The following is a 27240-nucleotide window of genomic DNA, read 5'->3' as shown; positions in this document are numbered from 1 at the left end:
CATATGTTTCCACACTTTGGGGTAACCCCATAGGAGGAGGGGTTTGGGTTTGGAATCAGGAGGGGGCAGGAGGTAAGGAAGCCACGGGTCCCGAGCTTACTCCTACAGATACTTCCTTTTTAAGGACAAATTGGAGGAAATATTTTTCACATACGTAAGAACTAGCTTCTAGACTTAGGACCAGACAACCCTCCAACATTCAAAGGTGGGATGGTCTAATGTAGAGTAGCCCAGCTTCCCATACCTCTGGTCATTTTTCTGTTTTCTTGACTATTTATTTGGTTGCTCGTTCAGAAATAGGTAGCAAAAAAAGAAGAGGCCAGATTCAAACTAATACCTGAAATGTGTTTCAAAGTGTTTTCTTTTTCTTGTCGCTTCACCTATTTGTACTTTAAAAAAAAATATTTTTAATGTTTATTATTTATTTTTGAGAGAGAAAGAGAGAGAGAGAGAGAGCAGGAGCCGGGGGGGGGGTGGTGGCGGGGGGCGCACGGGGGAGCAGAGAAAAAGGGAGACACAGAATCCAAAGCAAGCTCCAGGCTCTGAGCTGTCAGCACAGAGCCTGACGCGGGGCTCGAATTCACAGACCATGAGATCATGACCTGAGCCAAAGTCGGAGGCTTAACTGACTGAGCCACCCAGGCGCCCCTGTCAGTCATAATATAATGGCTGCTATGTGTGGACCACTCACTATGTGCCATTTCATTAACCCTCCAGGCAGGTCTTGTCCATTTTACAGGTAAGAAAACTAAGGCCCAGCAAGGCTGGGAAACTTGCCCACCATATCCTGGGAGCCTCAGAAGAAACGCCTGGGTATTACGTTCTCGTCCCGGACCCTATTTTCACTTTTATTAGCCAGAAAACATCATCAATCTGCCTGACCGGTTTCTCGCCAATGCGTTCCAAGGGCTTTGGCTGGTCAAGCGGTGTGTTTTCTCAGTGGCCTGGTGCAGGGAGCTGCTTAGGTGGGGAGTGTGTGGGCCAGAATCACAGTTGTTGTTTTGCTTGCACAGCGTGTGGGGAGACCCTGCAGGACACAACAGGAAACTTTTCCGCACCTGGTTTCCCAAATGGCTATCCTTCTTATTCCCACTGTGTCTGGAGGATATCGGTCACTCCAGGGGAAAAGGTAGGTGTGAAACCACCTCAGGAAATGACGTAGCTTTCTTTGGGTTGTGTGAGGTGTGGGGGATTGTACTATTATTAACCGTAGTAATAGCAGCTGCTGTGAGCACCCAGGTGCTGTGCTAGGTTGCTTAACATTCTTTAGTTCTTTATTTCTTAATTCTTTATTATTTTTTTCTTTCAACCAGGATCACCCATACAAATGGAGGCCTCTAAGCTAAATGTCCACATGAGTTGTAAATCAAGCGAACAGTCTGTAAATCAAAGTAGACTGTGTCCTTCTCCCCTGGTAAATACACCATCAGAATGCCTCGGAAGGCGAGGGTCCAGTGTAGGGTTCCTCGACACCTCAGAATGCTGCTCTGGAAGGTAGCAATATGGGGCAAGCTAGCCCTCAACCCACAGCTGGCCCCTCCTTCTCTTCTCAGCCCCCGGTTTCATCTCAGGAGCAGCCGTGGCAAAACTCCAGCCCACGCTCCTGAACATTCTGCACTCCTACCTTGCAAACAGCTATTCTTTGGCTGCCCCTCCAGCAGAAGTGGACTGGTTAGGTGTGCTGTCTGCCCTCGGGAGGATGGATTCAGGGAAGAGATCTCTGCATGTTCTGGAAGGGCGCTCGGGGCTATTTGGACGGGGGACTCCAGGATCCAGGGCACCTGGAGTTAGGTCTAGGAGCTATGCACGCTCTGAGTGAGCACAAGCATTTGGGTCAGAAGATTCCATGATACCCTCTATATTCCCCCTAGAGCTGGGTCAGGACAGAGGCCTCTTTCGTCCTGGTCCAAGGGTGGTATGTTCTCAACCCTACCACACATGCATCTCCTGATATCCATTATATGGATAGGGAATTTGAGGCTCAGACATTTTTCTTGTTTAGAGAGAGAGAGCATGAGTGGGGGAGGCACAGAGGGAGAAAGAAAGGGAGAGAGAGAATCTTAAGAAAGCTCCATGCTCAGCACGGAGCTTGATCTCATGACCATGAGATCATGACCTGAGCCAAAATCAAGGGTCGGACATTCAACTGACTGAGCCACTCAGCTGACCAAGGCTCAGACATTTTTAAAAATTGACCAAATTCACAGTAAAATATAGAACTGGGAACTGGGGCTTCTGCATTCCTGAAACGTGTGTGTGTGTGTGTGTGTGTGTGTGTGTGTGTGTGTTTACTACGCCTCCCTACAAATCTAAGGGTTTTTCAGATTGTCTCAGACCAAGTGCAGCTGTCTTTGAGATGCCCCCTCTATCCCGTGTTCCTAACTCCCTCTAGTCATACCTGCCATAACTTATTCCACAATATCGTGACTGCTAGTTTATTGGGCTGTCTGCCTTCTAAGACCTAAACTCATTGAGGACAGAGACTGTTCACCCCTAGGTCTCCAGCCACCCAACAGAGCCCCTGGCACATAGACACACAAAAAGTATTTGTTGAATGGGCATGTGAGTGGGTGGGTGGCCAAGTGAGAAATCTGCAACTGTGTTGTGGGGTGATGGATTGTTAGGTGCTTGTAGCCAATCCTCAGGTATGCCTAATTCATAACTTTAAAAAGCATCCCTTTAAATGTTTTCTATGGGCTGCGTTCTATTCTCAGCCTATTATGTGGATTATCTTTTAACCCTCACAACTTCGTGTGATAGGTGCTATTCCCACATTAGTTTTTCAGGTAAGGAAAGGGACTTGCCTAAGGCTACTCAGTTTGTGGCAAAGTTGGAATTTGAATCCAGGTGAGAAGCTGGATGCTTAGCCATCATCCTATACTATTCCACAAAGGGGTCAGGCTAATAGGCATTTGAACATGCATTCACACACACATGCTCACGTGTGTATATTTTCACGTACAATACCCACATGTACAACTCTTCCTCTGGGCTCTAAGAATTTAGGACAGTGTGGTTATCATCTTGAGCCTGAGAGACTGCAGATTTGTCTTCCTCAGGTGCATGTTCTGTTCCTGTGCCTGATGGAGGCATTAATGAGAAGGAGGGGAAGGAAGGAAGGAGGAGGAGGAGGAGGAGGAGGAGGAGGAAGTGATCCAGAAAGCCCCAAATTGTTGAATTTCCCTAAATAGCAGAGGCTATGTGATATGTTTGAACTATATAAGACTCATCAAGTCTTAATTATTACTGCTAACTGGGGGGCAGAGAGAATATACCTCATTGAAATTCCTGTACCAATTATTTCCATTTCTGCTTCTCCCAGCCTTCCCCAGAGCTGCTAGTAATTAGCAAACTTGATTGGTTCAAGTATCACCTCTTGTTTATCACCTCTTCCCCTATGGTCTTTATGGTTCCCTAACATATTTAAAGTAATTAACCTGAATAATTACCCCATTCATTTTGATCCTGAATGTGTTACCAAGGAAGTTGTAATAACATTTTCTTTCTGAAGAATTTAAAAAGCTAAGTAATTATATTACAACCGGCTAGTAAATATTACTGAGTCCTCTGCCTGAACGTGAACTCTGTGAGACATACAAAAGAAATCTAATTTACAGTCCCTGTCTTCAAGAGACTTAGAGTTTAGTTAAGGTCCCTCCTTACCTCTAGGGAGTCTGATTTAATTGAAGAAGGGGCAGTATTTTTTAAACTTCTGAGGTGGTACTAATTCATGAGCAGGGTTAAGAACCACTGGTCTAGTTTGAAAGAAGAGTGACATCACACACACACACACACACACACACACACACACACTGTACAATACAGGAGGTGGGCTGGCCTGTTATTTTCTGGTACTGCCTCTTCATTTCATAGGAGATCAGAGGGTTTTGTGGAAGAAGGTGCTACTTGTTCTGAGACCCGAACATTGGGAGGGATTGGCCCAAAGGAAGCTCGGGGAGAAACTCGCAAGGCTAATTAAGACAGGCAGCCTGTGAAGAGCACTTAGTGTGTCTGGTTTGTGGTGCACTAAGTATACACTCAGTAAGGCCTGATTCTTTAAAAGTGCCTTTATTGAGTGCCTATTATGTGTCAGACCTCATTATACACTCAGTATACAGTTTCTCATGCAGCCCCCTCGGTAACCAATGGTGTGCACGTTGTTTCGCAGATAAGGAAACTAAAGATCTAAATGGGCAAGTATTTTCCCAAGATCCCAGAGCTAGTGAGTGATAGAGCTGAGGTATCCAGATCTTCCTGATTCTAAAAACACCTGCCCTGCAGTCACTATGAAAGGGAGAGGGGGGAGTCCCAAGGAGGGAAAGGCCATGTCCATTTTGGCAGTCAGAGAGGGACTCCGGGAGGAGGCAGAAAGCCCTGAGCTGGGCCTGGGGAAGGTTCCATTAGCATGGATATGCCAACGCACATTGGGAAATGAGGTCCCATAGGATGGACTCTGGGGTCTCTGGAAGGTAAGCAGAGAGGTTAATTTATGAGATGAGGGCATGGGGAGCTACTGAAGTTTTCTGAGAGTAGGAGAGGTTTAATAAATATGAGATGCTAGTGCAGGATGGATCTAGAAGCCCTACTGTGAAGAATGGCTCAGGGCACGACAGGGAGGAGTTCAGGAATCCTCTCCGCAGGTACAACACAGGCAGCGGTGTTGAAGGGGCAGTGAGACTGGCTTGCAGCAGGGGACACAGACAAGTTAAGGGAAGAACGTCTGTGGGCATAGGGGGTAAACAATAGGGCGAAGTGGAGATAAGCGCGAAGGGTTGCACCTGGCTGACCGGTGCCACTTAGGGACAGGGAAGCTGGAAGGGAAATGCCATTTTGAGGTGCTCTCACAGTCCCTGGGGAGCAGGGAAGACAGGAGCCAGCTGAGGCCAGAGAGCGGGGAGAGGGCAGGTGTGGTGAAACCCAGAGACAGGAGGTTCAAAGCAGAGGGGCCACGGAGAACAGAGCCCATAAATAACAGTCCTTTCAATTTGGCTGGGAGGGCACCGGAACCTTTGACCTGCAGCCCTCCAGTCTAGGGGGTTTGCTTAGAGACAGAGGGACCTGGGGCTGTCTAAATGTGAAAGAAAGTGGCCGGTGGATGGGGGAGAGAGATGAACTGGCTAAGGATGAGGGCCCCGAATGGGCTAAGGCACAGGGTCAGTGCTGCAGCAGCCAGGGTGGGGCCCCAGTGAGCGAAAAGAGCTGAGAAATGATGGAGCAGGGACACTCTGAGCACAGCAGACATGGTGCGGACACCCTACATGGCGGGGCTTGATGGGGGTGAAGGGGGGGCACGCCTGAGCTCTGCTCTGGGCCATCTGTCAGGGACGCCCCAAGCTGGAAGGGTGTCAGGTTTGTGGGAACAGCACCTGTGTGCTGAGTCCACAGGGCCACTCAACTCCCTCCACTCTTTGTGGACGGGGGCATCCACTGAATGGGCTCACCATGTCCATGAAGAGCTGAAACCTCTTTCCTAGTCCATCTGAAGCCCCAGCTCCCTGGCCTTCACTCCTCCTCACCCCCCTGCCTCTTCATTCCAGACACACAAACCACAACCTGCTCTGATGTACAGTACCGTTCCCCAGACGTCTTCTTGCCTTTATTCATGTCAGTCCCTCTCACCAAAATGCCCTCTTGTCCTGTCTCTGTCCGCTGGGCCCCTATTCCCCTTAGGTTAAATGCCACCTCTTCTGAGATGCCTTTTCCAGTATCACCAGGCAGCATTTATGTCTTCCTCCTTGGGGCTACAGAATTCCCTTTTCTGTCCATCCGTCTCTTTTCAACATTTTTTTCAAGAGTGCTCTAATTGGCCTGATGCATCTGTGCTCTCTGAGCTCCCTAAAGGCAAGAACCCTGTCTTGCTGATCTTTCTATCTCAATCAGCCAACACAGACAGGCACATAGTAGGTGTTCAGCTAACAACGGTGAGATGAATGAATGAACGAACGAACGAACGAACAGACTAACTATAAGAAGGCTATTTGAGAGTGAGGTCATGGCCGAGGGGACACTGCTCACAGTGGTGCTCAGATGTACTCAGGCTAACCCCAGGCCCTTTGGAATGATTGATGATGTTATAAGATCTTTCCGTATCTCTGAACTTCACTGACCCCTTACCTCCTTCTAAATCCCCAGTCTCAAGGCATCCTGGCCCATCTTTTTAATGCATCCTGTTTTCTATAAACCACCTAGTGACTTCAAAAGCTCAAGCTATTCCCCAGACAGAACCAGAGGACCCATCTCCTCTGTTTACTCCCCATCCTGCTTACGGTTTATTATTTAACGTCACAAGGTTTCCTGTGAGTGTGTCCTCGTGAGGACATTCCTTCTGTGGTCTCAGAGCGCTGTATGCTAACGGGTAATGTGAGAACACTGGCATGCAAGATGTATCTTCAAAACTCCTCGGGCTCCACGGCCACAACTCACTTTTCCGGTAACTCTTTACAGATCGTCCTAACCTTCACCTCCATGGATTTGTTTAAAAGCCGCCTGTGCTGGTATGACTATGTGGAGGTCCGGGATGGTTACTGGAGAAAAGCCCCCCTGTTGGGTGAGTTGACTTTAGAAAGCCCTGGGAGAGGGGTGATCGGCTTGTTCTGTGGGACGCTGTTAATGTGCGGAGGGGCCCGTCCTGACAGCAGTCACAGGAAGCTCTCAAGAGCCCGTGTCGTTGTAAAACTCTGAACACTCCACCTGGCAGCACGCGTTAAAAGCTTCTAGGACTGAGACCGCCCTTCAACCCGGCAGTTCTACTTCTTGGAATTTATCCTAAAGAACCAATGAAGGAAGTGTGCAAAGTTCTAGCGATGGGGATGTTCACTGGAGCGGGAAAAATGGAAAACAATTTAAATGTTCACCAGTAGGGGTTAGCTGAGGCACTGGCGACACATCTTTCCAGTGGAAAACTATCCAGCCACTAAAAATAAAGTTGGAGGTGACTACTTATTGATACAGAAAGGTGTTCGCTGTGCATTGTTTCACAAAAAGGTGTTCCCAACTGGAAAATGCCATTGGATTCCACTTTCATAAAAATACCTTCATATGTATATTTTGCAGGCTTTGCAAACTCAGATGCCCTTGAAAATAAGGCACACCTGAGTAAGATGGGGTCGGCATACTAAAATAAGGAGTGGTGGGGAGTGTGGCGGAGTGGACAGTGAATATCTTGACCCAGATTATTCAAAACAAAATTATTTAAAACATGTGTAGGTTGGATTCAACTGGAGGAAGCCATTTTGTGATCTACAGTATAAATATCAAGTGGAATTATAGGCGTAAATAAATAACAGTGGTTATTTCAGGATGATGGAGTATATTTTTAAAAATTTATTCTGTGTTCCTGGTTTAGCTATATTTTCTAATTTTTCTACAGTAAGCATGTATCCTTTCTGGGAGATGCACAGTGCATGAACTCATACGTGAAAAGGCAGCTTAGACCTTTCAGTGGGAGGCTGTGGGCAGGTGGCATAAGATGAAAGGTCAGTTCATTGAGGACTGGTTACAGAAGAGCAATGTCCCGTGGGTGACCCAGAAAGACGAGTGTATAGAGAGCCTATGGCATCGGTGTCCTGGGAATGGACAGAGGGACTCATCTCACTCAGAAATGACAGCCATGGTGGAGCCAGAGAGAGAAGCAGATTTGCAAGGAGCCGGATGGAAGGGTTTTGGCTGATAGTGGGGCTGTTCTCATTTTTAGAGCAGTCCCAGGTGAGCTTCCGGGTTGCCAAGGCTAAGCCCTCAGTGAGATCTTTGTCCCTGGCATATCCTCATGTGGGCAGAACAGCCACACTGGTTATGCTGTGAATGGCTGGCCTGGGCGTGAGCTGCTGTTGGGACAGCGGACCAGAGATGGAAACAGGAGGGAAGGGGGAGAGCTAAGTTGGGGAGTTAAACGGCCAGACCGAGCCTGACTTCACATCAGATTCCGGGTAGGTCGGAAGAGATGGGAGCAGAAGGTCTGAGGGGCCTGGCAGACACCAGGCTCTGTATGGCCACAAGGTCTCAGCCAGGCCAGCTTTCGTTGGGAATAGCACACACGCCCCTTCTATCCAGAGGACCACGAGTGGAAATTTCCAGAGCTACAGATGGATAGGAAGTTGTGTCTACTCGTGCTGAAGAAAGCAGGCTCTGAGTAGGGGTACCAGGTTACCCCCATTAGGAGGAATCAGTCGGGGAGCGCACAGCCTAGGTAGGCAAGCCAACCATGGACACGAGCGTGTATATTGTAGGACAAATGGGTTTTGTCACCCGATGGCAGGGTGGAGGCTGCCTGTCCTGCACTCCTGCTTCCTCTCTATTGTGAGCAGATGCGGGGTATGCCAGCAGCCAGAAGGAGGTGTGGCTTTACAGGTAGCTCTGATTGGGTGTGGCGGGGGGTGTTGGGTGTGTGGGGGAGAGAGAGAGAGAGAGAGAGAGAGAGAGCAGGGCATTCTGGGTAGCAGAGGTTCCCGAACCTGGCTGAACATCAGCATCTGCTGGGCAGATTTCTGTGAATACAGATCCCTGGGAAACTACCGAGTCAGAATCCCCATGTGTTGGGTCAGGAAATGCTCCTGCTTCCCTGTAAGTGTATGTGCGTGTGTATGTGCGTGTGTATGTGCGTGTGTATGTGCGTGTGCACTTGTTTAATACAGCACACATAGAGAAGGGACTGCAAGGGGGACGGTGTTTACCTCTGAGAAAGGAAGCCCGGAAATGGTTTGGTTTGTATACTTCTGGATTGTTCTACATCTTTTACAAGAATGCACTCGGGTAGAATTTTATAATTAAGATAATTCAAGGGGCTGTGTGGGAGGATTTGGGATGACAACATGGAATCACAGACCCCTTAACCTGGCAGGGATCTTAGAGTCCCTTATCCCACACCTTCACCAGGAGAGCACACGCTCCACGAGTGTGGACCAACTTGCTAAGTCCACACAGCTGGCTAGCAGATGAGATCAGACCAGAACTCAGATGCCCTGGTCCTGGGGAGTGGGGACTGGGGACTGCTGAATCTGAGAAGGATATCCCCGTAGGACCGTCAGATAAAATGCATGATTCATTGTTTATATGAAATTCAAATTTAACTGGCTTTCCTCTACTTTTGTTTGCGAAATCTGGCAACCCTAAACCCCGCCAGGAACGCAGTAGACTCGGAGGGTTCAGGAGAAGGAAGCTCTCAGTTACTGAAGTTCCCTAGAGAGGGCTGAGACACGTTCCTGAGACTGGGCACTCGCAGACAAATTTCCAGTGATTTCGTTTTCTTGAACTTGAAACAAGAATTTTCTCACTACAGATCCTGGCTACACTTTCATTGATTAGATGGGCTTTTTGCCACTCTTTGTTGTCAGTGATGGTTTGTTTTGTTTGGGTTATTTTGGGGGCTCATATTTTACACACTTTCGCAGTGTGTGTGTGTGTGTGTGTGTGTGTGTGTGTGAGTGCCACAGCCAAGGCATGGCCCGGTGCCTGTAACCGTCATTCTTCGTTTGCGGGAATTCTCCTCTGCCAACTATTTGGCCTGCTCTGATGTTTCCGAATGCAGCCGTTAGTGCACTTCTGTGTTTGGAACAAGTGCATTGTGTGGGCCGAACTGGTCCCTGGGAGGGGTCAGTGCCATGAAATCTGCTGGGAGGAGGCAGGTCAATGCCCCTTTGGCAGGAGGGAGAGCGGATTAGGGCGGATTGTGAAAGTATGCATCTTGCTCTGAAAAACTGTGCGTTGCATATTTTCCCAGGGCAGTGTGTGAAAACCCAGGCATAATGGATGCATAACTTTTTATGAATGAACCCTTTATGACTCCCCGTGGAGCCCACTTGTAGTGTCCTCATCTGCATTTCCTCTTCTTGATATCCTTATTAAACTCCTCCTCCAAAGCCGGGAACCAGATTCCGTTGAGGAATTTGACACCTTTTCTGAGTCCAATTTCTCCCCAGCCTGTTAGTTTTCTTGGAAAGGGGCTGTTTGGGTCCCACTTTTTCACAAAGTGATTAAAGAGAAATGTAAGTAGAATGAGAGCATGTCATGGCCAGTTAGAGCTATCAAATTGAGTTTTCAGTTTCAGGGGTTACTTATGAGATTGCACCTGAAGTGGGGAGGAACGTGGCCACAGAGAGAATTTACCCAGTGATTTTAAATACTGTCCTGCTAATTGGATTCCCCTGCCTTATTTCTGCAGGAGGAATTACTCTGACAATGCACTTTTGTATGCAGAACTGTCTTTGAGTATTCTGTACCACCTCACTGCACACAAAAGCCCTTTTTCCCCCTTTCCCTGAAGTGGGGAGGGAGGTTCAGAAAGGCCAGGCTGGCCAATCAGTGTCGCGTGGCCCTACCACCGGGGCTCCCTGGGCAGGGGCAGCCTCTCAAGTGAGCAGAAATGACAGCGTGAGTCAAACAGCCAAGCCCAGCGTCACCACAGACTTGCTTTATGGTTGGAGGCTTTGATCTATCATTTCTAAGTGTCCGTGTCTAAACTGGGAATGATGTTTACATTCCCAGAGAGCAGATTTCATGTCTGTTTACCCAAAAGTGTACAGTGTTCAGAATCACACCTTAACCGATAAGTTCCTCTTGATGATGGTGGCAGTGGTGATGAAGAAGATGAAATTGATGATGAAGGTCAAGGGCTCAGACTGCCAAGGTTCAAATCCTACTTCACTTGCAACTTTGAGTATCACTCAAATTGAATGTAACTCGACTCAAATTCTTCAACCCTCAGTTTGCCCATATATGAGATGAATAATAAACAGTCCCTAATTCAGAGGGTAGGGGGAAGCAGTTAGATCATCCACGCAAAGCGCTGGGGAGAGGGTCATGCTCAGTAAAAAGGGGCTTTCATCGGGACCGTTATGGCGAAGATAAGAATATTAAGGAAATGGGCAGGGGACAAAGCAAAGGGTTCTAGGTGAGAATTACAAGGTGATTTGGGGAGAGAAGTTACTTAGGAATATTTGTAACTTACCCAACCAAGCCTGGCTTTGCCAAAGCGGTAATTCCAACCCCCTCCAGAGTAGTGAGTGAGTAGACCCAGATTGTCCTGTGGCCCAGCCGTGGGTGGTTCATCTCATCCAGTTACGTTCTTAGGCAGCAAGGCAGACATGGGAAGTTCTTCTCTTTTTTGGAAACAGTCCCCAGTGGCTGTGACAGCTGGGGTTTTAAAAGGAGAAATTTGGACTTGAAAGTCAGTTTGGTCAAGAAGGAATTCCTTTTGTGATCCCATATTGTTTAACTGCTGTTCAGCAGCTCTGTCTCCTCACTGGTAAGCAGTACTTACTTGCCCATGCTTATGTGTTGTTTTCCAAGAATTAATTGACACTAATTGGCCATGCCAGAGTAACCATTACTGAAAATTTATAGGCTTCTGATGGAGTTTTCCTTGCCAAATTCTTGGCAGAAGTCTCAGCTCATCTCACTTGATATTAAGCTCATCAAATCCAAAAAGCTGCAGGTGGCCAGAGTCGGAAGGAAGCAGAAGGAGATTAGCAACTTCTACCCCAAGTCTCCCCAAAGAACGTGTCCACAGTTGGCCATCAGGAAACATCCATCGTAGCCTTTATTCCTCCCTCAACCTCACTCCCCCATTTCTCAGAAGGGCAAAGCAGAATTATAACTTCAAGTGGTTGATGCAGTGCTTCATATGGTGCTGGCAGTAAGAGAGCGCCCGCTAAATATCTGTTGAATAGACATAAAAAATATCGAGATATCAATCACATACTATATGATTCACCATTTAAAGTGTACAGGTCAATGAGTTTTAGTATGCTCACAGAGTTGTGCAACCAACCATCACCATAATCAAGTGTAGAACATTTTTATCACCCAAAAGAAAACCCATACTCGTTAACAGGCACGGCCTCCCATTTCCCCCATATCAGATGGATTTTTGAGCGACCTACGCAGTCGGTGCTTGAGAGAACCATGGCTTCCAGTCCAAATAGACCTTGACTGGTCTGTGTTGTGAACTGATCAGTACAACCCAGCCCATGTCACACCCTGTTCCCATCCCCACCTTGCCATGGCTGCCATCTTTACACGACATTGGGAATTATAGGGCCAAAGATTACCGTACATTGGGAAGTCATGGCCTTCCGCCTCTTCGATCCAAGCATCAGACTCATACCCAAGTGTCAGAGAAATACACATGTATTTGTATTTTTCAATAGCAGAATTTCAACGGCAATTATGAGCCCCTCTCTATCAGGTAGGGGAAATTAATTTTGGTCAGTTTGTGTTCTCTTCCCCTGAGGTGGGGGTGCCAGTAAGGGGTGTATACATGTGCCACGGCACGGTGGCGGGGGGGGCATGCGTATTGCCATCTCAGTTGGCATCGCTGAGTGTCCTCATGCCTGTCTGGTCTCCGGTCCTCTATCTGAGCAAAGAATCCTCAGTGGCTGCTGTGCCTCCTTCTTGTCTCAATTCTAGGCCAGTTCAGATTGGTGCCAAGTCCATGTCTCCCTAGAAGACATTCAGTGGGTGATGTCCTATGGCTCCCCACATCCTCTGGACTATGGGAAGTTCACTTCCATATCCCTTTGCCTGAAGAACTCTGCATGCCTGTCTCCTGGCCTAATGTCTGGATGAGCCATGTACACACTCCCGTTCTGACCCCCGGTGGGGCATGGGGATCAAAGATCTTGTCGCCCTTCCAGGCTCTGCCCAGGGACTGGGGGCGCAGTCCTGTCCTTCTCCCAGACCCTCAAACCCACTTGAGGTCTCTATCATCCTTTTCCATCAAGGGTCTTAGCTCAAGGTGGGACAGGGCACAGGGTCCTTCCAAAGCATCCCTTGTGCCCTCTCTAACCCTCTCCTCCCTAGTTCCCTCACTCATCTATTTTAGGAATCTTTCTAAGACTACCAGGATGGAAACATGTGCTCTTGCACATCGTGTGTTCTCCCAAGTCTTAGTAATTGTGACTGGGCTTGGGAAGTTCAAAAGCCAAGAAGGTTTGATTTTTTTTTTTTTTTTTGTTTTGTCATGTGTTCTCTGGCATCTCTTCTCTGGGGCGAGTAAAGCAGAATGTCTTCCTAAAGGCATGCTCTGCCCCCAAAGAAGGGCCATATATGCAGTGGGAGACACCAGGGGAGGAAAGGCTCATCACTGTCTCGGACCATTATCCGCCACACCTTCAGCACCTGGGCGGGACCCACCTGGCAGAGGAGGGGTGCCTGAGCTACACTCCGGGGACTTGGATTGATTGGAGTCTGGCATTCTCTTGAAGTCAGCCTGAAGGGGGACGCACAGGCCGGGTGACTGCTTCCTTCCATCTGTGACTCCTGCATGTGCTGCAGGAGAATCGCCACAGCTAGGGTTACCGCTCACCTTGAGGACGTTTGGAGAAACGTGTCTGTAAGGAGCTGCTTCCCGCCCTGCCGGCGGCCTGACCGGTCTTCTCCACTTCCCAGGCAGGTTTTGTGGTGACAGGGCCCCGGAGCCCCTCACCTCCACGGACAGCCGGCTCTGGGTGGAGTTCCGGAGCAGCAGCAGCACCTTGGGCAAGGGTTTCTTCGCGGTGTACGAAGGTTTGTTCACGGCAGGGGGCTCTGTTCCACCTCTGACCTTCCCACGCGGCCCGCTGACCCTCTTGCACCCACGCACGCGTGGCAGCCGCCAGAGCCGTGGGGGGTAGGGACAACCACCGCAGGGGCCGGGCTGAGGATCCTCAGGTCCGCAGCTGTGCTCACGTCACGACAGGTGTCGTCCACCTGTTACCACCCGCTGGACTCCACTCCAGTGGGGCTGGGGAGCGTGTCCTTGGTGTAGAGCCCTGGGGAAATGAAAGCAGCCTCTGAATAGCTGTGTGAGCCCGAGAAAAGAACCTGACCTCTCTGGGCCTCTGTTTCATTTATGAAAAGAAGACTTTGGACAATATCAGGGTATTTACAAGGACACTTTTTGAAAGGGCCTTTGAGGCCACCCTGGTGATCGAGTTGTGGGAACACATAGGTCTGGGCTCTAGGCGGCTGCCACCAGGGCATTTCTGCTTCAGTTTGTCCCACCTACTGGGTAAATTGCAATTTTGCAGACACCAAAATTTTGTTTTTATAAAGGAAATAACGTGTGTGTGTGCGCGCGCGCGTGCGCGTGCACGCACGCCTGCAGGTGTGGGTCCCTCCGCACCAGCAGTCCTCTACTCTCTACATTAGAATCCCTTGGGGACTTCAAACATCACAGCTACCTGGAGCACCCCCCTCCCCCCTGCCCCCAGACACACTTGCATCAGAATTTCTGGGGACATGGCCCCTGCTTCCACAGCTCAAAAAATGTCCCGGGTGATTTTGATGCACAGAAAAGGTAGAGGCACAGAAAAGGTTTGATGCACAGAAAAGGCAAGGTTATTTTCTTTATATGAAAAAAATTCAGAGTTGCAAACGAACGAAATCGTGCCTTTCCGGAGGCACAGTCTTGGTTGGCTGGAAATGAAAATGTTGCCAAGTGGAGCCACCTAGTGGTGATAAGTGGCCATGAATTTCCTTCCTAAAGGTCTGACCAAGGACCCCATTCCTTCTCTTCCCGATTCTCTTTCTAAAGCTACGTGTGGGGGAGATATTAACAAAGACGCTGGTCAGATTCAATCTCCCAACTACCCGGATGACTACAGACCTTCCAAGGAATGTGTCTGGAGGATTACGGTTTCGGAAGGGTTTCACGTGGGGCTTACCTTCCAAGCTTTTGAGGTGAGTACTGCTCAGGGTTTCTTCCCCAGGAGGAAGTAAACATAAACTTCTGCCAGACACTCTGTGCTCTATAAAGACGGGTTTCCATTTTTTTGGTTGAAAACAGGAATCTAAGTCCGTTTCAAGCTCATGGTGCATTGTACCTGGGCATTTGATATCAAAATCTTTGCAGGCTTTGAAATTGTCTCCACCGCCTTTCTGATGGCTGCCTGGGTAGATGGGGGGAAGTAAAAGTCTAGGAGGGGATCCCAGGATGTTTTGTAGAATCGCTCTTCCCTACTTATCACCTCTTAGTCTGCACAATTTGGTCCACCCTAGACTAGATTTTTGAGAGTGCTATTTCAGTTCCCTTCTTACATAAAAAACCTTAAAGCCAGACCATCCGTCACCTTTCACATTGCCTCTGTTTCTCTGTTTAGATTGAAAGGCATGACAGCTGTGCATACGACTACCTGGAAATCCGCGACGGCCCCACGGAAGAGAGTGCCCTGATTGGCCATTTCTGTGGCTACGAGAAGCCAGAAGATGTGAAATCGAGCTCCAACAGAATGTGGATGAAGTTTGTGTCCGATGGCTCTATCAATAAAGCGGGCTTTGCAGCCAATTTTTTCAAGGGTATGAATTAGCAGTTTGTTTCCATTTTTAGTCACAGGAAGAGGTATTGCCCCCCTGGCCTAAGAATCATAAAACCCATATGGAACCTTAGCGTCAAACAAGGCTCCCTGCCGGGAGAAGGCGGTGACCCATAGTGGAGCTGCCTCTAACAAAGTCCGTCAGGGACTCAGGAGCAGGAGCAGCCTTGGCGTCGAAATTAGATTTAGTAAGTTTACAAGGTCAACTTAGTGAACCTTAGGGAATGAGCATTGATAAGAATAAATATTTGTGCAGTCAGTCTCATTAATTGAGCACCTACTGTGTGTCAGGAACTGTGCAAGGTACTTGGTTTACAGGATGTCATTGAATAACCCTTTGAGTTGGGTTTGGATCACGTTTGGTTAGAGTCGAGAAGGGTTGCTTGGGTCACTCAGTTAAGTGGTTGATCAAGAATCCAAGCGCAGTCTGACCCCTAAGCCCCAACTCTTTCTGCAGCATTGTTTTACATTCCCCGGTGTGGGCCAGAGAGGCAGCCTCGGTCTTCAGCAGCCGAGGCACCACCCCCAGCCTACAAGTCTACCCTCAAGTGGGTCAGGGTGGGGAGGACAGTGAGGGGGTGGTGCTCAGGGAACAGACCTCCATGGCTGCGTTGCAGTCTTCATGAAAGCAGACCCAGAATGCCATGGGAAGACCGGCATTCCTGGCCCCAGCAGAATGGGCTTCTCAGGACTCCTTCGTGTGGGCAGGTCTTCCTTCTCTGCTCTCGGGGACCTCCTGGAAGCCCCTCAGACCACACTCTCAAAGGGAAGCATGGATACTCCCCAGCACATTGTGATCGGGCACCTGGTAGCACACCAGCAGCCACTGAATGGTGTTATCTAATCCACACCTGAGATCCCTTGATGCGTGGCACTATTCACATCCAGTAGGAAGCTGCTTTCCTCTCCTTCCCTCCTCTCCAAGGACTCCTGGCTGTGCCAATCCAGAAATTCCGGTCCCTCTCTTACTCCCACTCTCTCCATCTGCCCCCTCTTTAGCCCTTTCTCCCAGATTCTGTATAAGTGGAGGGGTGTCAGAAAAACCCATTTCAAGCCGTGCACCCCTGAGCAGGCAGCTCTTTGTCCTTTATTGAGAGTTCAGTTTTGTTCTCTGTCAAACAAGGGGAAGAAATCTGCCCGTTTTACCTAACCAGTGGTGAAGCCCCAACAAAATGATAGCTGTCGAGAGACTCCACAGGCTGGAATCCGCACAGATAAGTGGGATTCTTTTTCTTTTGTCTTGAGGCATCTGCGAGAGCAAAACCCAAGCAGAAACAGAACAAGAATCATAATGCTTTCAATAATGGGAGGAAAAATTTAATCAATTCTTTCCCAAGCAAAAAACCCAGGCCACAGCAGGTATAATTCAAACGCAGCTCAAGCTTGTGGTTGAGATGCCTGGAAATTCGCAGTCGGTACCCAACCTGTCCCAGACTGCGTGTGACTTAGCAGCAGCGCCGCTCGCTGGGTGGCCTTAAGCAAGTTACACAACCTCTCTGAGCCCCAGATCTTCCACTTCTACAGATGTGTTGTTGCAGGGCTGACAGGGGAAAATGTAACAGTGTAAGCAAATGCATGTGGTATAATGTTTAGACCCATGTGCTGCCTTTGCTAAAGAAGGAGTCTTTGAAGTGGTTATTTTTGTCTCCGGCAAAAATGACATGACAGTTTCTTCTTGCCAGGTATCATTTTCTTGCTGCTGCTGTAACAAATTCCTGCAAACTCGGTGGCCTAAAACAACACGAGCTTGTCATCTGGTAGTTCTGGAGGTCGGGTTTCCTTGCCTCTTCCTGCATTTCTTGGTTCAGGTGCCCCTCCACCTTCGAGCCAGCACTGGCCACTTGGGTCTTTCCCCTGCTGTACCGCAGACCTCTGCTTCCACTGTCACATCTCTTCTTCTGACCCTGATCTCCTCCCTCTTTCGGTAATAAGACCCGTGTGGCTACAGTGGGCCCACTCAGATAACCCAGGATAACCTCCTATTTCAAGATCCTTAATTTAATCACACTCCCAAAGCCCTTTCTGCCAAGTAAGGTAACAGATTCACAGGTTCCAGGGACTGGGACGTGGACAGCTTCGGGAGGCCTTAGTTTGCTCACCCCATGTCACAAATGATTACGAGGCTTTATCCTACCTCTGTCCTTCTCCTCCTCTGACTTTCACCCTGAGCTCTGTAAGTTGGGTGCTGGGGAGTCGGAAACCCACGACCCACCCACACCTCATTCCTGGTTCGGTGAGGCATGTTTTTGAGAGGACCAGCTAAAGCTGGAGTGTAGGGTTACCAGATTTACCAAAAATGGGGGGCGGGGATGCCCAGTTAAATCTGAATATAAGATAAAGAATGATCCTTTAGTATAAGCATGTCCCAAACATTGCATACCTTGCTGAGAAATGGTAAGAAACGTTCATCTTAAATTCAAAGGTAGTTGAGCATCCTGTGTTTTTTTTTGTGGCAACCCTCCTGAGATGCCAATCAACGCAGTGGAAAGGAGTGCTTCCTTCTGTGATGCTGCACTGGTTTGTGGGGGACCGAGCTGGCTCGCTCTCAGTACCCACGATAACCAGCTCCGTTTGCTGGTTAGAAGATCCCATCTTCTTCTTCTTCCGCAGTTAGCCATCATTCAGCAGCCATCAAGCCATGTGTCAGGTGCTGTGCTGGGGGCTGGGGACACAGGAAGGCACAGTCATCCTCAGGAGCTGAAGGTGGTGAAAGAGAACTGCAGGCAAATGGGTGATGACACTGACCATGGACGTGTGGACCCGGGAGGCCCCCAGCCTGGGGGCAGGGCCACATTGCCCCACCTCACACTTCAAGGGCATTTCACTTCTCAGCTCGCAAACATCTTTTTTAGATGCCCAGGAAGATGTTTACTGAGGCCCGTCTACACTGACTTAATGCACAGGCCTGGCTTGATGTCTTCTTGATGTCAGTAGACTTGACTCTGAACCTGAAAACGGGCAGGAGCATTGCTGGAAACCTCAGAACACTTCTTGGAGGGGAAAGAAAAGAGGTCTACTGAGTATGCTAGAAACTGCATGAGATATCTCACTTTGTCTTCAGAACAACCCCTTGGTAGGCATTATTTTTACCCCCATTTTTAAATTGAGGAAACTGAAATTCCAAACTGGCGGAGCCAGAACAGACCCCGGATCTCTGTAGGGTCCCCAGTGCATTCTTCCCACTACAAAGACCTGCCAGTCTCAGGCAAGGGAAAGTCAGGGGGCTTGAATTTCTCATTCGTGTTTGTGGCTTGATTCTGACACCTGTCGCCTTTCTGCCCCCTTAATACCATGGGAATATGGGGAAAGGGGCCTTGGATTTAGTGTCCGAGGTTCGGCTTTTCATCCCGCCCTCATTCCTTATTAGGTAGGTGTCTGCTCTCAGGCAGGTCAGTTTTCCTTTCTGAGACTGGATCGTACCTGCTTTGTTTTCCACTATATTCCCAGCGCCTGGCCCACACTCAGCTCAGTAAATACTCACTGGGCAGGGAATGAATAGATGAAAGAATAATGAGGCTTAGATTCCTCATTTGTGGATTGAGCTTCCTGCTGCTTTCCCTGCTTACTTTTCGGGGTTCCCAGGAGAAAGAATGAGGTGAGACCGCAGTCTAGAGCAGTGCTGTCCAACAGAAAAAGAGGGCAAGTCACAAAAGTGAGCCACATATGTAATCTTAAACTATCTAGTAGCAACCTCGTCCCTCACCCTGCCCCCCCTCAAAGAAACAGGTGGAATTATTTGAATATATTTTATTTAACCCAATATATCAATTTTATAATCATTTACCATCACATGCAATACTATCATTTTAATATGTAATTTATATACACAAAGTTAACGAAACATTTTCGGGTTTTTTTTTTTCATACTAAGTCTTGGAAATCCGGCATCTTTTACACTCACGGCACACCTGAATTTGGACTAGCTACATTTCAAGTGTTCGATAGCCACACAGGCTGGTGGCGACCACATCGGTCAGTGCAGGTCTGGAGACTGGACGGCCCAGCCTTTTTCCAGAGAAGCCATCAGTAGGGTGTCCTGGGAACACACAGCACCCAGCGCGTGTGTCAGGACTCCTCCACCAAAAGAAACTGGAAGACTAACTACAAAGTCCACCCAGAGGAGTTGGACCAAGCCGAAGAAGCTCTTGCCTTGGTGCCAGTTGGCACGAGCCTCTGCCCAGAGCCCAGTTGGCGCATGGCACTGACCAGGGTGCCAGTTGGCCTTTGCATCCCTCTCTCGGTGCCAGATGGCAGTCCTCTCCGAGCCCGCTGGCCTGGCAGCAGGCAGAGCTCATCTCCGCTTACTTTGGGAGATGGCAGCAGCATTTGAAGGTTGGCAGAGCCATTTTGGTCCCATACTCCTCACATAAAGAATATGATTCCCACCTTGATCCCCATACTCCTCTGTCCCAGTGCCAATGGACCACCATGGGATGTCGATGAGGCGGACTGGTTTCCTTCAGGTGCTTCTTCAAAAGCTTAAGGAGGTGCCCTGACTCCTCTTTCCTCAACTCTCTCTGAAACAATTGTTGGCATCCTCTCTGAGCCATCTCATGATCTAAGCATAGAATGGTACCTTCTTTCAATACTACCGCTTGAAGAAAGCAAGGAAGACAGAGCTACCACTCTGTATGGCTGAGCCCTGTCTAGTTCAGCCTTTTTTTTTTCCTACCCACACCCACAGCCTCCCAGATTCTTGGGGGAGGCTTGGCTCTTGACCACGGTAGGCCAGAGCAAGCATGAACTTGTGGGCTTGGAGCAGATGCTGCTTCATCAAAGTGTGGGAGTGGTTCCAAGGACACCCAGTGTCCCACCGAGAGTGGGGCCCTGGTACACTTCCACACCATCCACCCAAGCTGGAGTACAGTTGAAAATGGCCAAACATCCCACTGCTTTAGCTGGAGGGAGCTCAGATGTAACCCTATATCTTTCACCCGCCTTCCTGGGCTCAACAAACATCCTACCCTTCTAGTCCCTGGAGGAACTATATTCCTGTTGCCTTCAGCCCAAATCCAATCTACCAGCCTCTCTCCCTCCACATGGCTAAGATTGCACCAGGAGACTTGTTCATCTGTGGTCTTCCCTTTCTTGCCGATGACAAACGTGTGTCCTGCCCATCGCCAATAGCATCTTCTGGCATCAGAGTCTCCCTTCACCCCCCAGCTGTGAGGTCTTGTGTTTGTCTTGGTCTATTTTGATGAGCTTCTTCCATCATTCTTTTCTGCCCTCCCCCTGCGCTCACCTGCCAGTTTCTTGACTCTGCTGTGCTGCCTTCCTGCCCATCTCTTCTTCCATCACTGGCCAGTCTTTGACACCTTGTCCTTCTTTTGACACCTTTGTCTCACTCCTCTCCTCAGGCTTGCACTGTGCTCTCACCTGATTCAGGTGTGCTCAGGTAACCTTATCCTTTCCACTCCCTTCATCAGCATATCTGTCCACCCACTGGGATTTCAAAAGCAATCTTGCTATTGTCTGTAGGGAGCGCTACTCCGTACCAGATGTCTGTATGCTGGGTACTTCACACCCTTCATTTTCAACCCCCACAACCCTAAAAGTAGGTACTATTCTCATTTTAAAACAGGAGGAACACTCAGAAAAATTAAATCACCCAACCGGTTGGGGTAAGATCCAGTGGTGGATCCAACCGAGGTCTGTGAGGCTCACTCTAGAACACTGGACTCTTTCCATTTCTTCTTATCATTGATTCTTCTCCTATACTTTCTAGAAAATGTCAAAGAAAGTACTTTGCCTTTTGTAAAGGAATGAGTGGTTGCCAGATGCTTACTATTTTGGCATACTTAATGCTTGCATTTATTCGAGCCCACGGACAACTTCAAACCCCTATCTAGAGCATGCCTCCTGAACTCAGTCCCCCTACTGACCAACTTACTTAAGTTTGGCTGAGCCCAACAACGCATCACTCTAAGAATTACCTAAGTTTGCCCAGTGAAGAGCGGGCAGGTGCATGAGTGTTTTGTGCATCGTAGGCAAGGAAGACTGGAAGGAAATGGGTCTATTTGAGTCAGAAAATAGCAGCTCAGAGGGACACATCACGGCTGAAGGGTTTGCATGTTCTGCAGGACCAATGGGTTGGAAGTTGCAAGGAGCCAGAATTTTGACAATTCAAATTCCAAAGGATAAGAAATACTTTTGAAAAGCAGTGAGAGTCCTATCTCTGGGGGATTTCAAGCAGGACCTGCAAAGCCATCTGTAAGAAATGTTACTGAAAGGATCGCCGCCTAAGGGCAGGACTGGGGGTGGGGGGGGTCTTTTCAGGACTTAACTAACTGCAAGATGTCCTGGTTTCTCTCGTTTTACGTGTAATGCCGTCTTTGAGGATTTTGTGGACAACACCGTGCCTGCTCTATTCCTACGTTCCATGATGTTATGAGCCCATACCACCCCCACCCTTTCTTCCTCCTAGATTGGACTTGTTCAGCTTTGTTTTGTTTTTGAAGATGCCTCCGTGTCTTGTGCCCTCTCTGGGCTCTCTGGCTCAGTGAGGCCACAACCTCCCCTCTCGGGGATAGATGCATCGCAGCCTGGCAACAGAAAATCAGGAGTTTTTCTTTTTATTTCTGATCCTCTCCCGGGCGATGCCCACTGCCTGGGTTTTTTCTTTTCTCCAGTGATGCATGGGCTGACATTTCCGGGCAGATTCTCCAGTGACTCCTGTGTTGCTCCTCAGGACAGCTCTCCTGGCATCCTGCTTGCTGTTATTTAATTGCCCCAAACATATCACCAGACACTTGTCAGTGCTGAATCCCATCTGACTCCCCTGCTAACTCAGTCTCACTGTGGCCTCCCCCAGTTTCTCCTGGGAGTATTGGCTAACCTGAGAGCTCAGTGTTTTCTGTAATCTTGAAGATCTCCCTGAGCACACCTCTTCAGATTATTTATAAAACGCTAAATCACAGGTTCTGGTTTTGTCTCTAGAAAATATTTTATATCTTCATCTAGAAATGTGTCCCTTTGTTCTTATCTTCCACTTAATGTCCCTGAGAAGTGCCATATTTGGGAGGAACCTCAATTCCATGGCATTAAAACTGATTGAGTCTCCGGTGTGGAACCTTTGAGATTTTTTAAAAATCACACTGTATTCCCTGATTGAACCCTTCAAAGAATAAAATCATCCAAGCTTGGTCTCCTCCAGAGGAGCCTTCCCTCTGGGTAACAAGTTACTCTTATGTTCTCGAGACTTCCCCTTTGGTTATGGCTGCTGCCAGTGTCTGAGATGTGGGCATGAGCCTCCCTGGGAGGTGGTCACCAGGAACCATTCTTGTTCTTAGAGGTCATTTGCCAGGGACCCTGGGGCGTGGAATGGGATGGGGAACAGACCAGGCAGCTCTGTGGTGATTTAGTCGGGGTCCCCTTCCTCTCCCACAGAGGTGGATGAGTGCTCCTGGCCAGATCACGGCGGGTGTGAGCAGCGCTGTGTGAACACTCTGGGCAGCTACAAGTGCGCGTGCGACCCTGGCTACGAGCTGGCTGCCGATAAGAAGACGTGTGAAGGTTGGTGTTGGACCCACCACGCTAGAATGAGACAGGATAAAGGACAAGTTGGGAGAAGTGGGGAGGAGAGGGGGAAGCCGGCTGGCTGTGAGGTGACATGATCTGTGGTGGGTAATGTCCCCGGCTCTCGGAACGAAAAATAGCTCCACAAAGTCACCCACGTGCGAGGGGGCTGCCCAAATTATGAGGACTCCATCCCAGGCGCTGACGGGTTCATTTTCTTCCGTGACCGTGAACACTTCACATGATTATCAGATAAAAAAGAAAAGCAAAGAAAAACTCTGCGCCCTTAGGTGTGACTCAGCTGATAGCTCATTTCACTCATTCCATTTCTACCTGCCTGGCGTTCCGTTTTCCTTGCCCACCTGGCTGACCCTGCTTGTTCGTGTAAGCCAGGTAAAGTGCACAGCTCGGTACAAACATTGCCAAGGCTCCTTTGGTCCAAGTCATGTGGAGTCCCCGGCTATGCCACTGAGCGACAGGTAAGCACGCGTGTGTTGTCATCATTTTAAAAAGCGGTAAAGGCTTGTCCTCAGCTTCATCCCTCCAAATGCTCAGCTGAAGCCGACTGGGAGAAACGTTGCTGGATTAATCAGTTCAGATTGTCAACCTTTCTCTTTTTCTTTCTTTCTTTTTCTTTTGTATTAAAGAACAGCCCGCTTATTGCTGCTTGGGGGAAATCACAGTCACTTGGAACGAAAACCAAATGAGTCTTGCTTCTGTTTCTCCCGTGCAGTGGCCTGTGGCGGTTTTATTACCAAGCTGAACGGAACCATCACCAGCCCTGGGTGGCCGAAGGAGTATCCTACAAACAAAAACTGCGTCTGGCAGGTGGTGGCCCCTGCTCAGTACCGGATCTCCCTCCAGTTTGAAGTGTTTGAACTGGAAGGCAATGATGTATGCTTCTGCGCTCTAATTCCTTGTGTGGGGACGTGGCTCGGGGCTGCAGACCAGCGAGGGGCTCGGCAGGCAGGGACGTAGCTTCCTATAGTCATACAACCTTTGCGGGGCAGAATCTGGGAGCGTTTGGTGTGGCGGTTTCATCTGTTCGTCCTCTGCAGACACGGTGCCTTGGTCCTCTTGTCACTGACGGACCCAAGGAGAATCAGGACCAGAGTGGAGGAGGCAGGTCTTGGGGGTGGGAGGCGGTCAAGACAAGGATGTCCCCTGGGGTAGGAGTCTGGGGGTTAGCGTCCTACTGAGGGTAACGGAGAGGGTGAGACGCACCCGGGGACCAGGATGGTATGAATTGCCTGTCTCCTCCTTTGGGCAGTGGTCATGGGATGACCAAGTCAGCCAAGGCCCAGGTAGAGCCCTCCAGCCAGAGTGCTAGTCGCGAGAGTCCCATGTTGCCTACGCGTTGGGCCAGAGGGACCCCAGTAAGAGTTGAAAAGCTCCTCCCTTCTTCTGGATGAGGCTGAGCCGGTCTGGCCCCTAGGCAGGGTGTGGCTGTCAGGAAGGGGTCCTGCACTGACTGTGGGGTGGGGCCTCGGGAGGACCGGGCGGCTCCCCGTGGCGCTCCCTTGCAGGTCTGTAAGTACGACTTTGTGGAGGTGCGCAGCGGCCTGTCCCCCGACGCCAGGCTACATGGCAAGTTCTGCGGCTCCGAGATGCCCGAGGTCATCACCTCCCAGAGCAACAACATGCGTGTGGAGTTCAAGTCAGACAACACGGTCTCCAAACGGGGCTTCAGGGCCCACTTCTTTTCAGGTGTGGGGGCTTGGAGGCCAGGTCCCAGGCCGAGGGGGACATGGCTGTGTAGGCTCTCAGCCTCAGGGGCACCTGCTCACCCCCTCTCTGCCCACTGCCCCTGCCCTCACAGTATTTCAGCCTTGGCGGTGGCATGCCCGGATCCAGGTTTTGTTTGTTTTGTTATTTTTTTATATTGGTGGTTATATTATTACTGGGCTGTCGTAACAAACTGCCACAAAGTGGGTGGCTTGAAGTCACAGGGATCTCTCCCAGTCAGTCCCAGAGGCCAGAAAGGTGTATTGACTTATGTATTTTTGAGAGACAGTCAAAAATTGACTTGGGGTGCCCGGGTGGCTCAGTCAGTTAAGTGTCCAACTTCGGCTCGGGTTATGATCTGCAGTTTGTGGGTTCGAGCCCCGTGTCAGACTCTGTGCTGACAGCTCGAAGCCTGGAACCTGCTTCAGATTTTGTGTCTCCCTCTCTCTCTGCCCCTCTCCTGCTCATGCTTTCTCTCTCTCTGTCTCTCAAAAATACATAAACATCAGAAAGTGCTTTGGGAAGTGCCCATCACATAAATATTCAACACATGGCAGTTATTTTTATTATTGTTACTATTATTAATATTAGCCTATCCTTTAAGGAGTTCCTTGTTTTGGCAGGAAGCAGGGGTAAAAAGCAGGGGTAATAAATATATGTATACATGTATATATATATGTGTGTGTGTGTGTGTGTGTGTATATATATATGTATATGTATATATATATATATATATATATATATACACAGGGGAGGCTCCCTGATGGAGGCTACTTTTGAGCAGAGTTCTAAGGTGGGAGGGACATTCCCAAGTTGGCATTCCCCCTTAGGAGAGTCTGTTGATCTCCTCAGACAAGGACGAGTGTGCCAAGGACAACGGCGGGTGCCAGCACGAGTGCGTCAACACGTCTGGGAGCTATCTGTGCCGGTGCAGAAACGGTTACCGGCTCCACGAGAATGGGCACGACTGTAAAGAAGGTAAGGCTAGACCGCAGCTGGGAGGCACGGCTGACCTTGGCCGCCAAGGTGTGCACATGTGTAAGAGTGAGAGCGAGGGGCCTTTCTGGTCTGCCGAGCCCTCAGCGTCTGCCTTCCCTCCTCCTTGACCTCCTGCTGAAGGGTGGCTTTCCCCAGGAGGCTTGCAGGGGCCCTCAGGGGCCCTCCTGGAGTGATTATTGCAAAGTGGTTACACCCCCAGGCTCTAGAATCAGACCATCTAGGTTTAAACCCTGACTCTGCTACTTACTGGCTTTGTGACTTTGGGCAAGTTACTTAACCTCTCTGAGCTTCAGTTTCTTCTTCTAAAAGAGACTAAACATACCCCCTTCTTAAAGGTGTATGGGGATTAAATGAAAGCATGCCTAGAAAGCACTTCAGACAGTCTGGCACCTATTAAGCACTTGAAGTGTCAATGCATATCAACCATCTATGTCATAATAGTAGTTGCCATATGCAGGTCTAATAATAAAACGGAATTGGAAAAAGATTGCTCCCTGCTCCATTTACTACTCAGAGTTCAGGGCCAGATGCCTTTGAATGTCCAGTCATTCTGGAAAGAGCCTCCTTCTGTTATCACCTTGTGAAGGGAGTTTAGGCATCTCTGATAAGCACCCAGGCCTCTAGGCCTTGGCCCCAGCACAGGGCCCCACAGAGGGCATCAGGAGGAAGGAAGATGTGAAGAATGTTTGTTCCCTCGGGACAAACATTTCAAGGTAGGAGATTTGCCTGGGGTGCACAGAGTCTGATCAGGCCTACCTGACATGTTACAGGATGAGCTAAGACAGCTTCAGAAGCAGGGTACAGGCCACCCTCCAAGCCCAGCTCTGTGACACAGACATGGGCAGTAGTGGGCTGGTTGGGAGGCAGGTTGGAAGAACTTGGAAGGACCTGTCATCCCGGAACTTAAAAGTCTTTGTCAGATTCCTGTGAGGTGGGCCTGGGTCAGAACCAAGCTTCCCTCCCGTGGTGTGGGGGAGGCCAGGAGGGATTTAACCCCACTAAGGCCACGTCAACTGAACAGCTGCTGCCTTCCTATGGGGCGGGGGGTGTGGCAGCAGATGTTCCAGAAGCTGAGTCCCTGTCCCTACTGGCATTTGTGCTCTGTCTGTGTGGCTGCAGAGTGGAGGCAGCAATGAGCAGAAACCCCCTCCCTCTGATGCCTGCCCCCTCCCCCTTCTCCTTCCCCTCAACTGCCCCCTCCAGCAGCCGTGGGGCGGGGCGGCATTGGTTGGCTACGCAGGGGTGGTACACGCTCCCTCTGTTCCCCAACCATTTACAGCAAAGGCAGGCCTGGGCTCAAGTCCTGGCCCCGCCCCTCCCCAGCAAGTCACTCCCCACCCCCCACCCCCCACCCCCGCCCCGGCCCCACAAGTTATTTTCTCGTTTGGAAAGTGAGAAGGATCAGATGAGAGAAAGCATTCAGAATGCTTGGCATAGTGCCCAGCCCAGAGGAGACACATTCCAAGTGTTGACCGAAATGCTACACACTGAGCAAGTCGTGGAACCCGTCTCTGCTAATTGCACCATAACCAGGGCGACCTCTGTAGTCTCCAAATGAAACTGCTTTGAAAATCTGGAAGAAGTACAGGCGGAAGGCATAGTGATGGGGGCACCTGGGTGGCTCAGTTGGCTAAGCGCCCAACTTCGGCTCAGGTCATGATCTCGCAGTTTGTGGGTTCGAGCCCCACGTCGGGCTCTGTGCTGACAAGCTCAG

The 27240-nt window shown here is 49.5% G+C and overlaps 1 protein-coding gene across 1 annotated transcript in view; it reads left to right on the top strand.

Annotated features, from left to right (window-relative positions):
• TLL2 (tolloid like 2) overlaps nucleotides 1–27240 on the top strand; it is a 122211-nt gene that overhangs the window by 85159 nt on the left and 9812 nt on the right. The window contains exons 9-17 of the mRNA XM_049646453.1: nucleotides 1014–1129; nucleotides 6445–6547; nucleotides 13384–13500; nucleotides 14510–14655; nucleotides 15075–15270; nucleotides 22674–22799; nucleotides 23536–23696; nucleotides 24329–24509; nucleotides 25380–25505. Coding sequence (XP_049502410.1) covers nucleotides 1014–1129; nucleotides 6445–6547; nucleotides 13384–13500; nucleotides 14510–14655; nucleotides 15075–15270; nucleotides 22674–22799; nucleotides 23536–23696; nucleotides 24329–24509; nucleotides 25380–25505 — 1272 coding nt within the window. The remainder of the gene's footprint in view (nucleotides 1–1013; nucleotides 1130–6444; nucleotides 6548–13383; nucleotides 13501–14509; nucleotides 14656–15074; nucleotides 15271–22673; nucleotides 22800–23535; nucleotides 23697–24328; nucleotides 24510–25379; nucleotides 25506–27240) is intronic.

The sequence above is a fragment of the Panthera uncia genome, chromosome D2 (genome assembly GCF_023721935.1).
Source record: "Panthera uncia isolate 11264 chromosome D2, Puncia_PCG_1.0, whole genome shotgun sequence".
NCBI lineage: Eukaryota > Metazoa > Chordata > Mammalia > Carnivora > Felidae > Panthera > Panthera uncia.
The sequence above is the reverse complement of the archived record's forward strand: the minus strand, read 5'-3'. Positions and strand labels throughout refer to the sequence as shown.